This window comes from Lemur catta, chromosome 8, assembly GCF_020740605.2.
Source record: "Lemur catta isolate mLemCat1 chromosome 8, mLemCat1.pri, whole genome shotgun sequence".
Lineage (NCBI taxonomy): Eukaryota > Metazoa > Chordata > Mammalia > Primates > Lemuridae > Lemur > Lemur catta.
Genome location: NC_059135.1, coordinates 4,702,316 through 4,712,657, shown reverse-complemented (window position 1 = coordinate 4,712,657; position 10,342 = coordinate 4,702,316). Strand labels below are relative to the sequence as shown.

Here is a 10,342-nt window from a genome sequence, read left to right as displayed (position 1 = left end):
TTTGTGGGTGTTATGTGGCATTTTGGGGGGGGGAATGCTAAGTGATACAGACGGCTTGTGATACCAATACGTAGTCAAATGCCCAAACCACAAACTGCAAACACAGTCTGAGTGTGTCTGTCTTCACTGCAAAGTCATTTCAGCAAACAGGGGCAAAATGCGAGAGAAGGAAATTTTCTCTGTGGCACTTTCTGAATTCTTCCTCCTTGCTCCTGCTCTCTCTGCTGCCCCCACATGAACCCCTCCCCTTTACCAAGAGCCCAGAGCCTTGATGAGACCCTGGTTAACCAAAGCTCCCACCTCCGGGCTTCCCCGACACCTGCTGATGAGCCTGTGTTATGAATCAAGCTGTGTCATGTGACAGTCTACACCCATGTCAAGTAAAAGTCTCACGGAGCTCTTCAAGTGTGGAAAGGAGTCTAAGGAAATTAGTGCAAGCTTGGTCAAACAGACAAAGCACACAGAAGTCCACACACTCATAATGTTTCATATGTTTTCTAAAGCACTTCTTAGAGACCGTTTAGGTGGAATAGCTATGTAGCTGTGTGTAAGAGCAGCTCTGCAGCTTTGGGGAATGGGGAGCATTTTGATGTTTAAAGTAATGGCCTTAGAGTATTCCTATGAAGGACCCAACTCACACTGCTGTGGTTTAAGTCCCCACCTCCAGGTCGCAGACTGCTACCAGTCCGAGGCCTGTTAGGAACCGGGCTGCACAGTAGGAGGTAGGCAGTGGGCAGGTGAGCAAATGAAGCTTCACCTGTATTCACAGCCACTCCCCATCGCTCGCATCACCGCCTGAGCTCTGCCTCCTGTCAGATCAGCGGTGGCATTACATTAAATTCTCACAGGATCTTGAACCCTGCTGTACTGCACATACAAAGGATCTAGGTTGCTCCTTACGAGAATCTAATGCCTGAGGATCTGAGCTGGAGCTGAGGCAGTGATGCTAGCACCGGGGAGCAGCTACAAATGATTGGCAGAGAGGTTTGACTGCACAGAGACCATAATAAATCAATTGCTTGCAGACCCATATCAAGCCCGATCAGTGAGTGGCAAGTGACAATTAAGCTGCCTCTGGTGGGGGGTTTTATAGTGGCAAGTGAGCATCTTACATCAATTGTACAGCTGCATCTGGTGGCGGCTTTAGGTCAGAATCTGACACTTATTTTAGTCCGAGCATGGCCCACCCATTATTTTACTTATCACTTCCATCCGCACCTCTTTCTCGCACTGTGCACTTATCTCAGTCTCAGTTTCGATAAGCCCAATAGCTAACTCTAGCAAAAATGTGTGAAAAACAAACGTCGCTGGAGAGCTTCTTTGAGGAGGGAAAATGACCTAATGATGAGACAGCAGAAGACTCTAAGACTGCCAACAAAATAAAAGCTGCATTTAAAAGAAAATACCAAGAATCCTACTTAAATTATGGGTTTATTGCAGCAGGTGATTCACATTCTCCAAGCCCATTTTGTATAATATGTGGCGACTGGTTATCCAACAAAGCCATGAAGGTTTCAAAACTGCTTCGCCACATGGAGACCAAGCATCCTGCTTTAAAAGATAAGCCTTTGAAGTTTTTCAAAAGAAAAAACATGAACACGAAGAACGGAAGCAATTATTGAAAGCCACCACTTCATCAAATGTGTCTGTACTGGGAGCATCATTCTTAGTAGCTAACCGCATTGCTAAAGCTAAGAAGCCTTTTACTGTTGGTGAAGCATTGATCCTGCCTGCTGCTAAGGACATTTGTCATGAACTTTTAGAAGAGGCTGCAGTTCAAACGGTGGCACGTGTTCTTCTTTCGGCCAGCACCATAACTAGACGAACTGGTAAAATAGCAGAGGATATTGAGGCACAATTGTTAGAGAGGATTAATGAGTCACCATGGTACGCAATCCAGGTGGACAATTCCGCTGATGTTGACAACAAGGCAACAATGCTTGTTTTTGTGTGATATATTTTTCAGGAGGCTGTGCATGAGGGTATGTTATGTGCACTTTTGTTGCCAGCCAACACCACAGCCACAGAACTATTCAAGTCTTTGAATGATTATGTATCAGGAAAACTGAATTGCTCATTTTTGTGTCAGTATGTGCACGGACAGAGTGGCTTTCTGGTTTCACTACTCAGATCAAGGAGGTTGCTTCTGAATGTGGGTCTATGCACTGTGTCATCCATAGAGAAAGGCTGGCTACGTGAAAAATCTCACCTGAACTAAAAAATGTTTTGCAGGATGTGATTAAAAGTATCAACAACATTAAAGTACATGCCTTTAACTCACGTCTGTTCATGCAGCTCTGTGAGGAGACAGTCACAGAGCACACACGCCTTCTCTTATACACAGAAGTGAGACGGCTTTCTAAAGGTAGATCACTGGCCAGCGTTTTTGAGTTATCAGAGGCACTCCAGAGATTCTTCTAGAAAAAAGTCATCACTGGCAACACATTTCAGTGACACAGAATGGGTTGCAAAACTTGCTTACTTGTGTGACATATTCAACCTGCTCAACGAACTCAATCTGTCACTTACTTCAGGGGAGAACGACAACTGTGTTCAAGTCAGCAGATAAAGTGGCTGCATTTAAAGCCAAACTGGAATTACGGGGGCGACGAGTGAACACTGGGATTTTTGACATCTTTCAAACATTAGCAGAGAGTTTGAAAGAGACTGAGCTATGGCCTTCTTTCCCCCAGCTGGTGCATGATCACCATCTCAGCTTTCCAAAGAGTTCCAGCATTTCTTCCCCACCACAAAAGACCCCGAACTGGGAAGGAATGGATCTGCGACCCATTTGTGAATAAGTCAGGTGAATCAATTTTGTGCTAGAAGAGGATCAACTGCTTGAGACTGCAAAAGACAGTGGCCTTAAAAGTGTGTTTAGGACAACTGCAAATCTCTATATGTTCTGGATTAAAGTCAAGGGAGTGGAATATCCTGAGATTGCCACAAAAGAACTGAAAAGCCTGCTTCCATTTCCAACATCCTATCTTTGTGAAGCAGGGTTTTCTGCAGCGACAGCAACCTAAATGAGACTATGGAGTAGACTAGACATAAGCAACACACTTCGGGTGTCACTGTCTCCCATCACCCCAAGATGGGACTGTCTCGTTGTAGGAAAACAAGCTCAGGGTTCCCACTGATTATGTATTATGGTGAGTTGTATGATTTTTTCATTATGTATTACAATGTAATAATAATAATAGAAATAAAGTGCATAATAAATGTAATGCGATTGAATCATCCCAAATCCATCTCCTCCCGTCTGCCCCATCCATGGAAAAACTGTCTTCCATGAAACCAGTCCCTGGTGCCAAAAAGGTTGGGGACCTTTTTGCTGCCTATCAGAGGAGATCAGGACACAGATACATACAGAGGAAGGACCCCGTGAGGACACAATGAGAAGACAGACATCTACAAGCCAAGGAAAAGACACCATCCCTGTCGAAACCTTGCTCTTGGACTTCCAGCCTCCAGCATTGTGAGCAGTTTATTTCTGTTGTTCAAGCCACACAGTCTGTGAAACCTGGTTATGGCAGCTGGAGCTGATTAACCCAGTACCCAGGAGTTGTGAAAGGCAAACCTACATTGGTCTCTCACACTTCTGCACACCTGTGAGCAGAGGCACTGGCTGCCTTCGTTCTGGGCTATCTTCCCAAGCATGTGTGTAGAGCAAACAGCCTTGGAAGATAGAGATAGTGTCTCCTGCCACAGGTAAGGGCAGACACTTTTACCGCCCATATGAAAGATTTCAGCTCTCTAAGCTCAGGGTTCCTCTCCTATAGGGCAACCTACTCCAAGTACAGGTGTTACCTGGGCCTCATATTGTCCTGTGGGAATTGGGGCTCGGTGAACTGGTGCATGAAAATGCTGTTACTTGGGCTACTGTTACTGCTATGAATAATAAAGTCCTTTGTTTCTGACCCAGGAGTCTCCTGTCTTCTGCCAGCACACATGAAATTGTGACAGGCTAACTTGCTAGCTTAGGAGGGGGAAAGCTGAGACCCTGCACAGCTCTTGATAGGAACTGACGCCTGCAGGGTTTTGGAGGCCAGATGAGATGGAAGTCATTGGAGGGTTTTGAGCAAAGGCATGACATGCCCTGACATGTGTCTTGTAAGCGTCACCAGGGCTGTCTTATTGAGAACAGAACAGGTAGGAAGGGAGAGATCAATTGTTAGATCACTTATCTAGAAAAGACCCAAGGGCAGAGTGGTGAGAAGTCCCAGGATCCCAGATCTTTTGAAGGTGGGGCTGACATTATTACAGATATGACAGAATGAGAGGGAAAAAGGATGGCACCAGATTTTCGCCCTGAGCAAACGGAGGCCTGAAGTTGTCCATGACTGGGATGGAGAAGACTTTCAGGAGAGGCAGGTGGAGTGGACAGCAGGAGTTCAGCCTGAGACATGCTGGACGTAAATCACAGCTGGGCATCCGGGAGAAGATGTGAAGGAGGCAGGTGGGTATGACTTGGTTATTCAGGCATCAGGTCTGAGCTGGAGATAGAAATTTGAAGTTTAGTAACCTGTATATGATATTCAAAGCCATAGGACAGAGAAGATCACAGCAAATAGCAAAGACAAGAGGGCAAACGATGAGCCCCAGGACTTTCTGTAGTTAGAGGTTAGAGGGGTAGGACAGAACCACAAAAGAGACTGAGAAGGCAAAAGTGGAGCTGGAGGGCCTGGTGAGCACGTTATCACAGCGACCAGGAGAAGGAGGGGTTTCAAGGAGGAGGAGTGATCAGTTGCTGCTAATAGGGCACGTAAAATGAGGCCACCTGCCTGCATCTCGGTCACTGCAGTCACTTACAAGTGCAAAGCCAGAGGCACATCACAGGGTGCCTGTGTGTGAAGGGGGATGCGAGGAGAGTCCCAGAATGCTATTATAAAAATGTCAGCACATCTCTCTGGGAAATTGTGGACCCCAGGGCAGGAATTCCACGAGGCTGGATCCCAGAGAGTCTAGGCCATAAGCAAGCTGCGTGAGAACCAGGTGAAGACTCAGCAGGCTTTAAACAGGGATGCCCCCAGTGTTTCAAAAAGACCACTCAGTTCACGTCCTTTGCCCACTTTTTAATGTGGCTGTTTGATTTTTTTCTTGTTGATTTTCCTGAGTTCTATTAATATATAGATTGTGGTTATCAGCCCTTTATCGGATGTGTAGCGTGCAAATATTTTCTCCCATTCTGTAGGTTGTTCGGTTTGTACCTCCGTAATATTCTGAAATTAAGAAAAGAAAGACCACTGTGATGGCTGGGGGCAGGAATTCGGCCAGTGCGCACAACCAGGGCCCTGCAGGGCTACCCTGGTGCTTCTGCAAATCTGCGGGTCCCATTCGCCCCTAGGCTGCGGGATGGGCCCTCCGCTGCAGTGCGGTCCAGCTCTGCGGGGTCCCCGGGGCTGAGCTGGCGCAGGCATCGGCGTGGGGCGGTGGGCAGGGTCTCTGGACCCCGCAGAGCAGGCGGCGGCGCTCAGGACGCAGCAGCTTGAGATCCACAGCTTAGGGTTTTTTTTTTTTTTTTTTAAATATTAAAGGACGCCTACGAAGCCTCCGTGGCATTTTGTCGCACCTCGCACCCCTGTCTCAACTTCAGTTCACGCGTGGAGCGTGAAGCCCCACGCCACATGGGCTCAGGGGGCTCTTCGCCTTCGGGAAGAAATTTATTAAGAGCAAGCGCGCGTGCCGCTTTCAGAAAAGGAGGCCGAAAGTTAACAAACGGGGGAGGGGAGACCCCGCCACCGAGGAGAGGTCGCAGGGCACTGGCCAGTCGCAGAGGCTCCTCGAGCCAGCCGCCCGGAAACGAACGGAAACGCCGGCGGGCGACGCGCACACCGCCTCCCGATTGCCGCGCGGGGTCCGGCCGGCGGGAGGGTCCGCGCCCTCTCCCCGCGTGCCCGCCCGCGCGGGGGCTGCAGCGCCGAGCGCACCCCTCGCGCGGCCCGGCGGGCGCCGACGCGGCGCGGACTACAAGTCCCAGGAAACCCAGGGGCAGGCGCGGGGCGGGGCCTGGCGCAATTCCCCGGGATCTGGCGCGCCGGGAAGCGCCGCGGAGGACGCAGCGGCGGCGGCCGGGGCGCGGGCGCGGGCGCAGGCGAGGGCGGGGCCGACGTGGGCCGGAGTCCTGCGTGCCAGGGAGGGGGCCGGCCGGGCAGGCGGCGGGCGGCGCTCGGAGCGGGCTCCGCGGCTTGCACGGCGCCTGCGGCTCGGTCCCGGCTCGGCGGGCGTCGCACGGCGGGCACGGAGCGGGGGCCCCGCCGCGCCGGGCGGCACAGGACGCAGCGCGCGGACCCACGCCGCGGCCGGGCGCCCGGAGCGGCGCGGCCACTGCCCGGGGGCCGGCCTTCGGCCCCGGCGCTCGGAGCGCGGCGGCTGCCTGGGCTTTAATGGCTGCTCGGCGGAGCAGCGCCTAGGGTGGAAGGCGGCTGCTGCGGAGGAAGGCGCCCGAGCTAGCCGCCTCCCGGGCCGGCCGCGCCCGCCGCGGCGCGCTCCATGGGGGCGCGCTCCCCCTGGGCGGCCCGCTGACCCGGGGCGCCGGGGCCCGCTCGCTCGCCCGCCGCGCGTCCCGGCCATGAACTGAGCCCGCGGGCCAGCCCCGCGCCTGCTCCGCCCGCGCCTTTCTTCTCGCGCCTCCTCTGCCCGTCGCGGGCGGGCCCGGCTCCCCGGGGGCGGCGTTGCCCCGGGCTCGGCGGCCCGCGGGCTCCGGGGCGCGGGGCGGCGGCGGCGGCGGCGGCGGGGGGCGCGCGGCTCCGGGCGCGGCGCCTGCACCATGAACTACCAGCAGCAGCTGGCCAACTCGGCTGCCATCCGGGCCGAGATCCAGCGCTTCGAGTCGGTCCACCCCAACATCTACTCCATCTACGAGCTGCTGGAGCGCGTGGAGGAGCCGGTGCTGCAGAACCAGATCCGGGAGCACGTCATCGCCATCGAAGGTGAGGGCCGGGTCGCCGCGGGGCTTCTGGAAGGCACAGGGGAGCGGGCGCCCCCGGCGCGGCGGGGGTGTGCGCGTGTGTGCGTGCGTGTGTACACACGCGCCGGGCCCGGGTGCGCGGCTGCCCCGCCGGGGGAGCACTGCGGTGCTTCTTGCCCTGTAAGGCCGGGCGAGTGTCGCCTGCGCCCGGCGCGCCGCGAGTTCTGCCAGGAAGATGGATCTTCAGCGTTAATTTGATAATGGACAATAGAGTCTCTCCTGTGAGAAAGTGGCTCCGAGCCGCCGCGTCCTGGGCCACCCAGTGTCCCGGGCTTGGGCCCAGCTGCCGCCTGGGGCACATGGAAGGGGTGGGCGCCACCGGACCCGTGACAGGTTGCCAGGCCAGGCCCTGAGCGTCTTGCTGGACGTTGAAGGTGTGTTTTGAGAAGTGCTGCTGCGGGGGCTGAGGCTCTGGCCAGCGTGTCAAGGCGGTGCAGGGCTGCTCTCCTTAGTGTCTTTGCCCAGTTCAGGGGAACGGCGGGGGGCAGTTGAAGTTAGCACGCACACACAGCCAGTTAGGGCGGCAGGAAGCATCGTGTCCAGGTGCAGGTCCACCTGTCCCTGTGCAAACGCTGGCCTCCATAGCGTGTTTTGTGTCAAAGTCCTGGCTCAGATTAGAAGAACCCTACCAGGAGGGCAGGGCCTCCAGTTTAAGGGTCTCACTTTCATAAGCCTGGCACTTGGGGACCTTGGTTGTAAGCGTTTGGGGAGTGGGGAGGGAATGAGGAGGGTTCGGGTAGAACAGCCCACTTCCCCCCATGTCAGGCAGGGCTGTAGCTCTGCAGGAGAGGGGCAGTCACAGTCTGCCTTTCCTGGGCTGTGTCGGCTCTGCATTAGCAGTGGCTCTCATTTCTCTGCTTCTGTATTGTTTGCCAGCTTTGTCCCTTTGGTCCTGCCAAGACTCACCTGGGGGGCTAGGTGGCAGGTAAATGGGCAGTGTGGAGTCGTACCCTAGACACTGTTGATCAGCACTCTTCCAGCATCACCGTTGGCCAGTTGACAGTACAGGCTTGCAGGGTGGCTTGTCCAGGATACACACTGTCCCACCCAAACGCCAGTAAGACCTCTACTGAAGAACATTGAGAACGTTCCAAGGCCGCAGGGCTGTGTCCAAAAGCCTGGTGTGGGCGTTGCCCAGCTCCCCTCCACCTGCGAGTGAGGGCGTCAGCCCACAGGATGGCTTTGGCTTGGCACTTTGCAGTCTGAACTACTAACCCCAAAGTGTTTTGGTTTGAAACTTGGCCAGTTAGGTGGAGAAGGTGGATGTAGTGTTGCTGATCCCTTTGGCATTTGGCACCCTGTAGACTTGAACCATGTCCCAGCCAGGCGGGCTGGCTGGTGGATTATAACCATAGGGGACTTGCTAATTCCAGGGGACAATCTAAGCAGAGCTCCAGCCTTACAAGGGACTAGCTCTTAGCGTAACTCACCCCCGAACCCCCAGTACACCAGGTTGCCCTGTTGGTGACTTAAGATGCTTCTAGATTCCTCAAGAGGCAGGGCCTCTATGTGCCTCTGACAAGACAGTGAGACCTGCACCCATCTGATGGTTGGGACATTCCTCCAGGGCTTCAGCTCTGGGTCTGCGGTAGCAGTGAAAGGTGCACCGTGCTCATTTCAGATGTTTCTTCCCAGCTCTCCGGTTGCATCCACAGAAGTCTGATGAAACACTTTGACAGCCGGTGCCAGGCATTGAAGGCACCTGGCTGAGAGCCTTTTTGCTGTATGGAGACTGCAGGCTGAGTGCGATTCCCGTTCTTGAAGCCGAAGCCGAGCTCTGGGGTCTCGAGCACTTCCAGCAAAGCAATGTGACTTCTAGCAAGAGGATGTGATTGCATCCATCCATCTTTCTTTCCTTTCTTCCTTTCCTTTCCTTCCCTTTTCCATTTTCCCATTTCCCTTTCCTCTTTCCTTCAGTATTTGCGTGGCTCCTAGATGATGCTTTTTTGATAGTTTGATGCCTATCTTTGGGTGAGACTTGAGGCCCCTTCTTGGGTAGAACCCTTGTCATTTTTAATAAGGCTGCAAATCAGTGGATGAATCCTGTTTGGGGCTTTGATGATGCTGTTGTTTTTCTGTTAGGAATAGAAATGTCTATATTGTGTAAGGGCTGTGGTTACTTTAGTGAGGCTTAAGAACCATTCAGATATGCTTCTGTGCTTTGCACTGTTACCAACAAGGATACCACCTTTCATTTGTATAGAGCTTTAACAGAAATACTTCTGCGTTCACAATCTCATTGTGTGGCTGTGAGAGAGGCTGGGCCAGCTTCATTACCCTCATTTTATAAAGGAGGGGGTGGAGGTTCAGGAAGGGATGATGACCCCCTGAACGTTTGGCTGGGATTGTTTAAAGTCTGGTCGGAACCAGGGGATCATTGAGTGGCGTCCAGGTCTCCAGACTGCCCGTGCATTGGAGGAACCCAGTGCTGGTGACTAAGCCTGTGTCTGCAACGTCACATCGCCTAACTGAGGTGGGCTCCACCCCGAGAAACATACCCAGATCTGCCCCTGCCTGTGAGTGAAGCTTGGAGGTATGGATGATATGCAGCAAAATATAAACCTTTCCAAATTTTAAAATAGAACCATTTCCAATCAGGAAAAGTATATGCACATGATACCAAATAGTTTAAAAATCACTTGTTCCACCAGAGAAAACTGCCCTAATTTTAGAGGATACCCAGCAAGGGTTTCCCCCCATCTGTCTGTACATACACAAAATTGGGGTCCTACTTACAAAGCTTCTTGATTACTCTAATGTGAGCGCTTTTTAGTGTTTTGAAAAACTTTTGAAGATATGATTTCTCTTGTTGGCACAATATTCCAGCATTTGGTTGTACCATAATTTATTTAAATTTCCCTGTCTTCTAGCATCTTCAGGAATTTTTGCTGTTCGAGCAAAAGGAGAGGTTGTTTTGGCTAATGCTCATTTCACAGTGGGTTGATGTGGGTCTGGGTTGGAAAAACCTCTTAATGTTGGACTACATTTAATTTATTTTAGTTGAAAGAGCCCACCAGGATTCCCAAAGAAAAATAGGTTGGTAATCCTGTTTGTAGGCATGGGATACACGTGATTTTGCTCTCAGTCTTGTTTTAAAATATTAGCTTCTCAAAAGAGAAGTGTTTTTTTTTTTTTTTTTTAAATCTTTATTTCATACTTTGAGGGATTTATTTTTTTTTTCTCCAGTTCTCTGGAGTTTTAAGGAAGCATTGCTGATCATTTCAGATTTACCTGATCGGATCCCTGGGATGTCCCACAGGGCGTGGCGTGCTGTGAAAGGCAGCCACGCAGCTGGAGCCGTCTCCTGGGCCTTCCCTGCCACCATGCCCAGAAGGGAGCCTGGGACCCACCCTGCTGCCAGTTTGAACAGTG

General features: G+C 52.5%; 1 protein-coding gene across 5 annotated transcripts in view; it reads left to right on the top strand.

The window, feature by feature from the left end:
* The first annotated feature begins 6,118 nt into the window (after positions 1-6,118).
* AGAP1 (ArfGAP with GTPase domain, ankyrin repeat and PH domain 1) overlaps positions 6,119-10,342 on the top strand; it is a 507,675-nt gene continuing 503,451 nt past the window's right edge. For 3 of the 5 annotated variants that reach the window (XM_045560338.1, XM_045560336.1, XM_045560339.1), the window contains exon 1: positions 6,744-6,932. In XM_045560338.1, the coding sequence (XP_045416294.1) occupies positions 6,770-6,932 (163 nt within the window). In that variant the 5' untranslated portion in view covers positions 6,744-6,769. Of the gene's footprint in view, positions 6,933-10,342 lie in introns of all 5 variants that reach the window. The other 2 variants (XM_045560340.1, XM_045560337.1) reach the window with 2 other exon arrangements.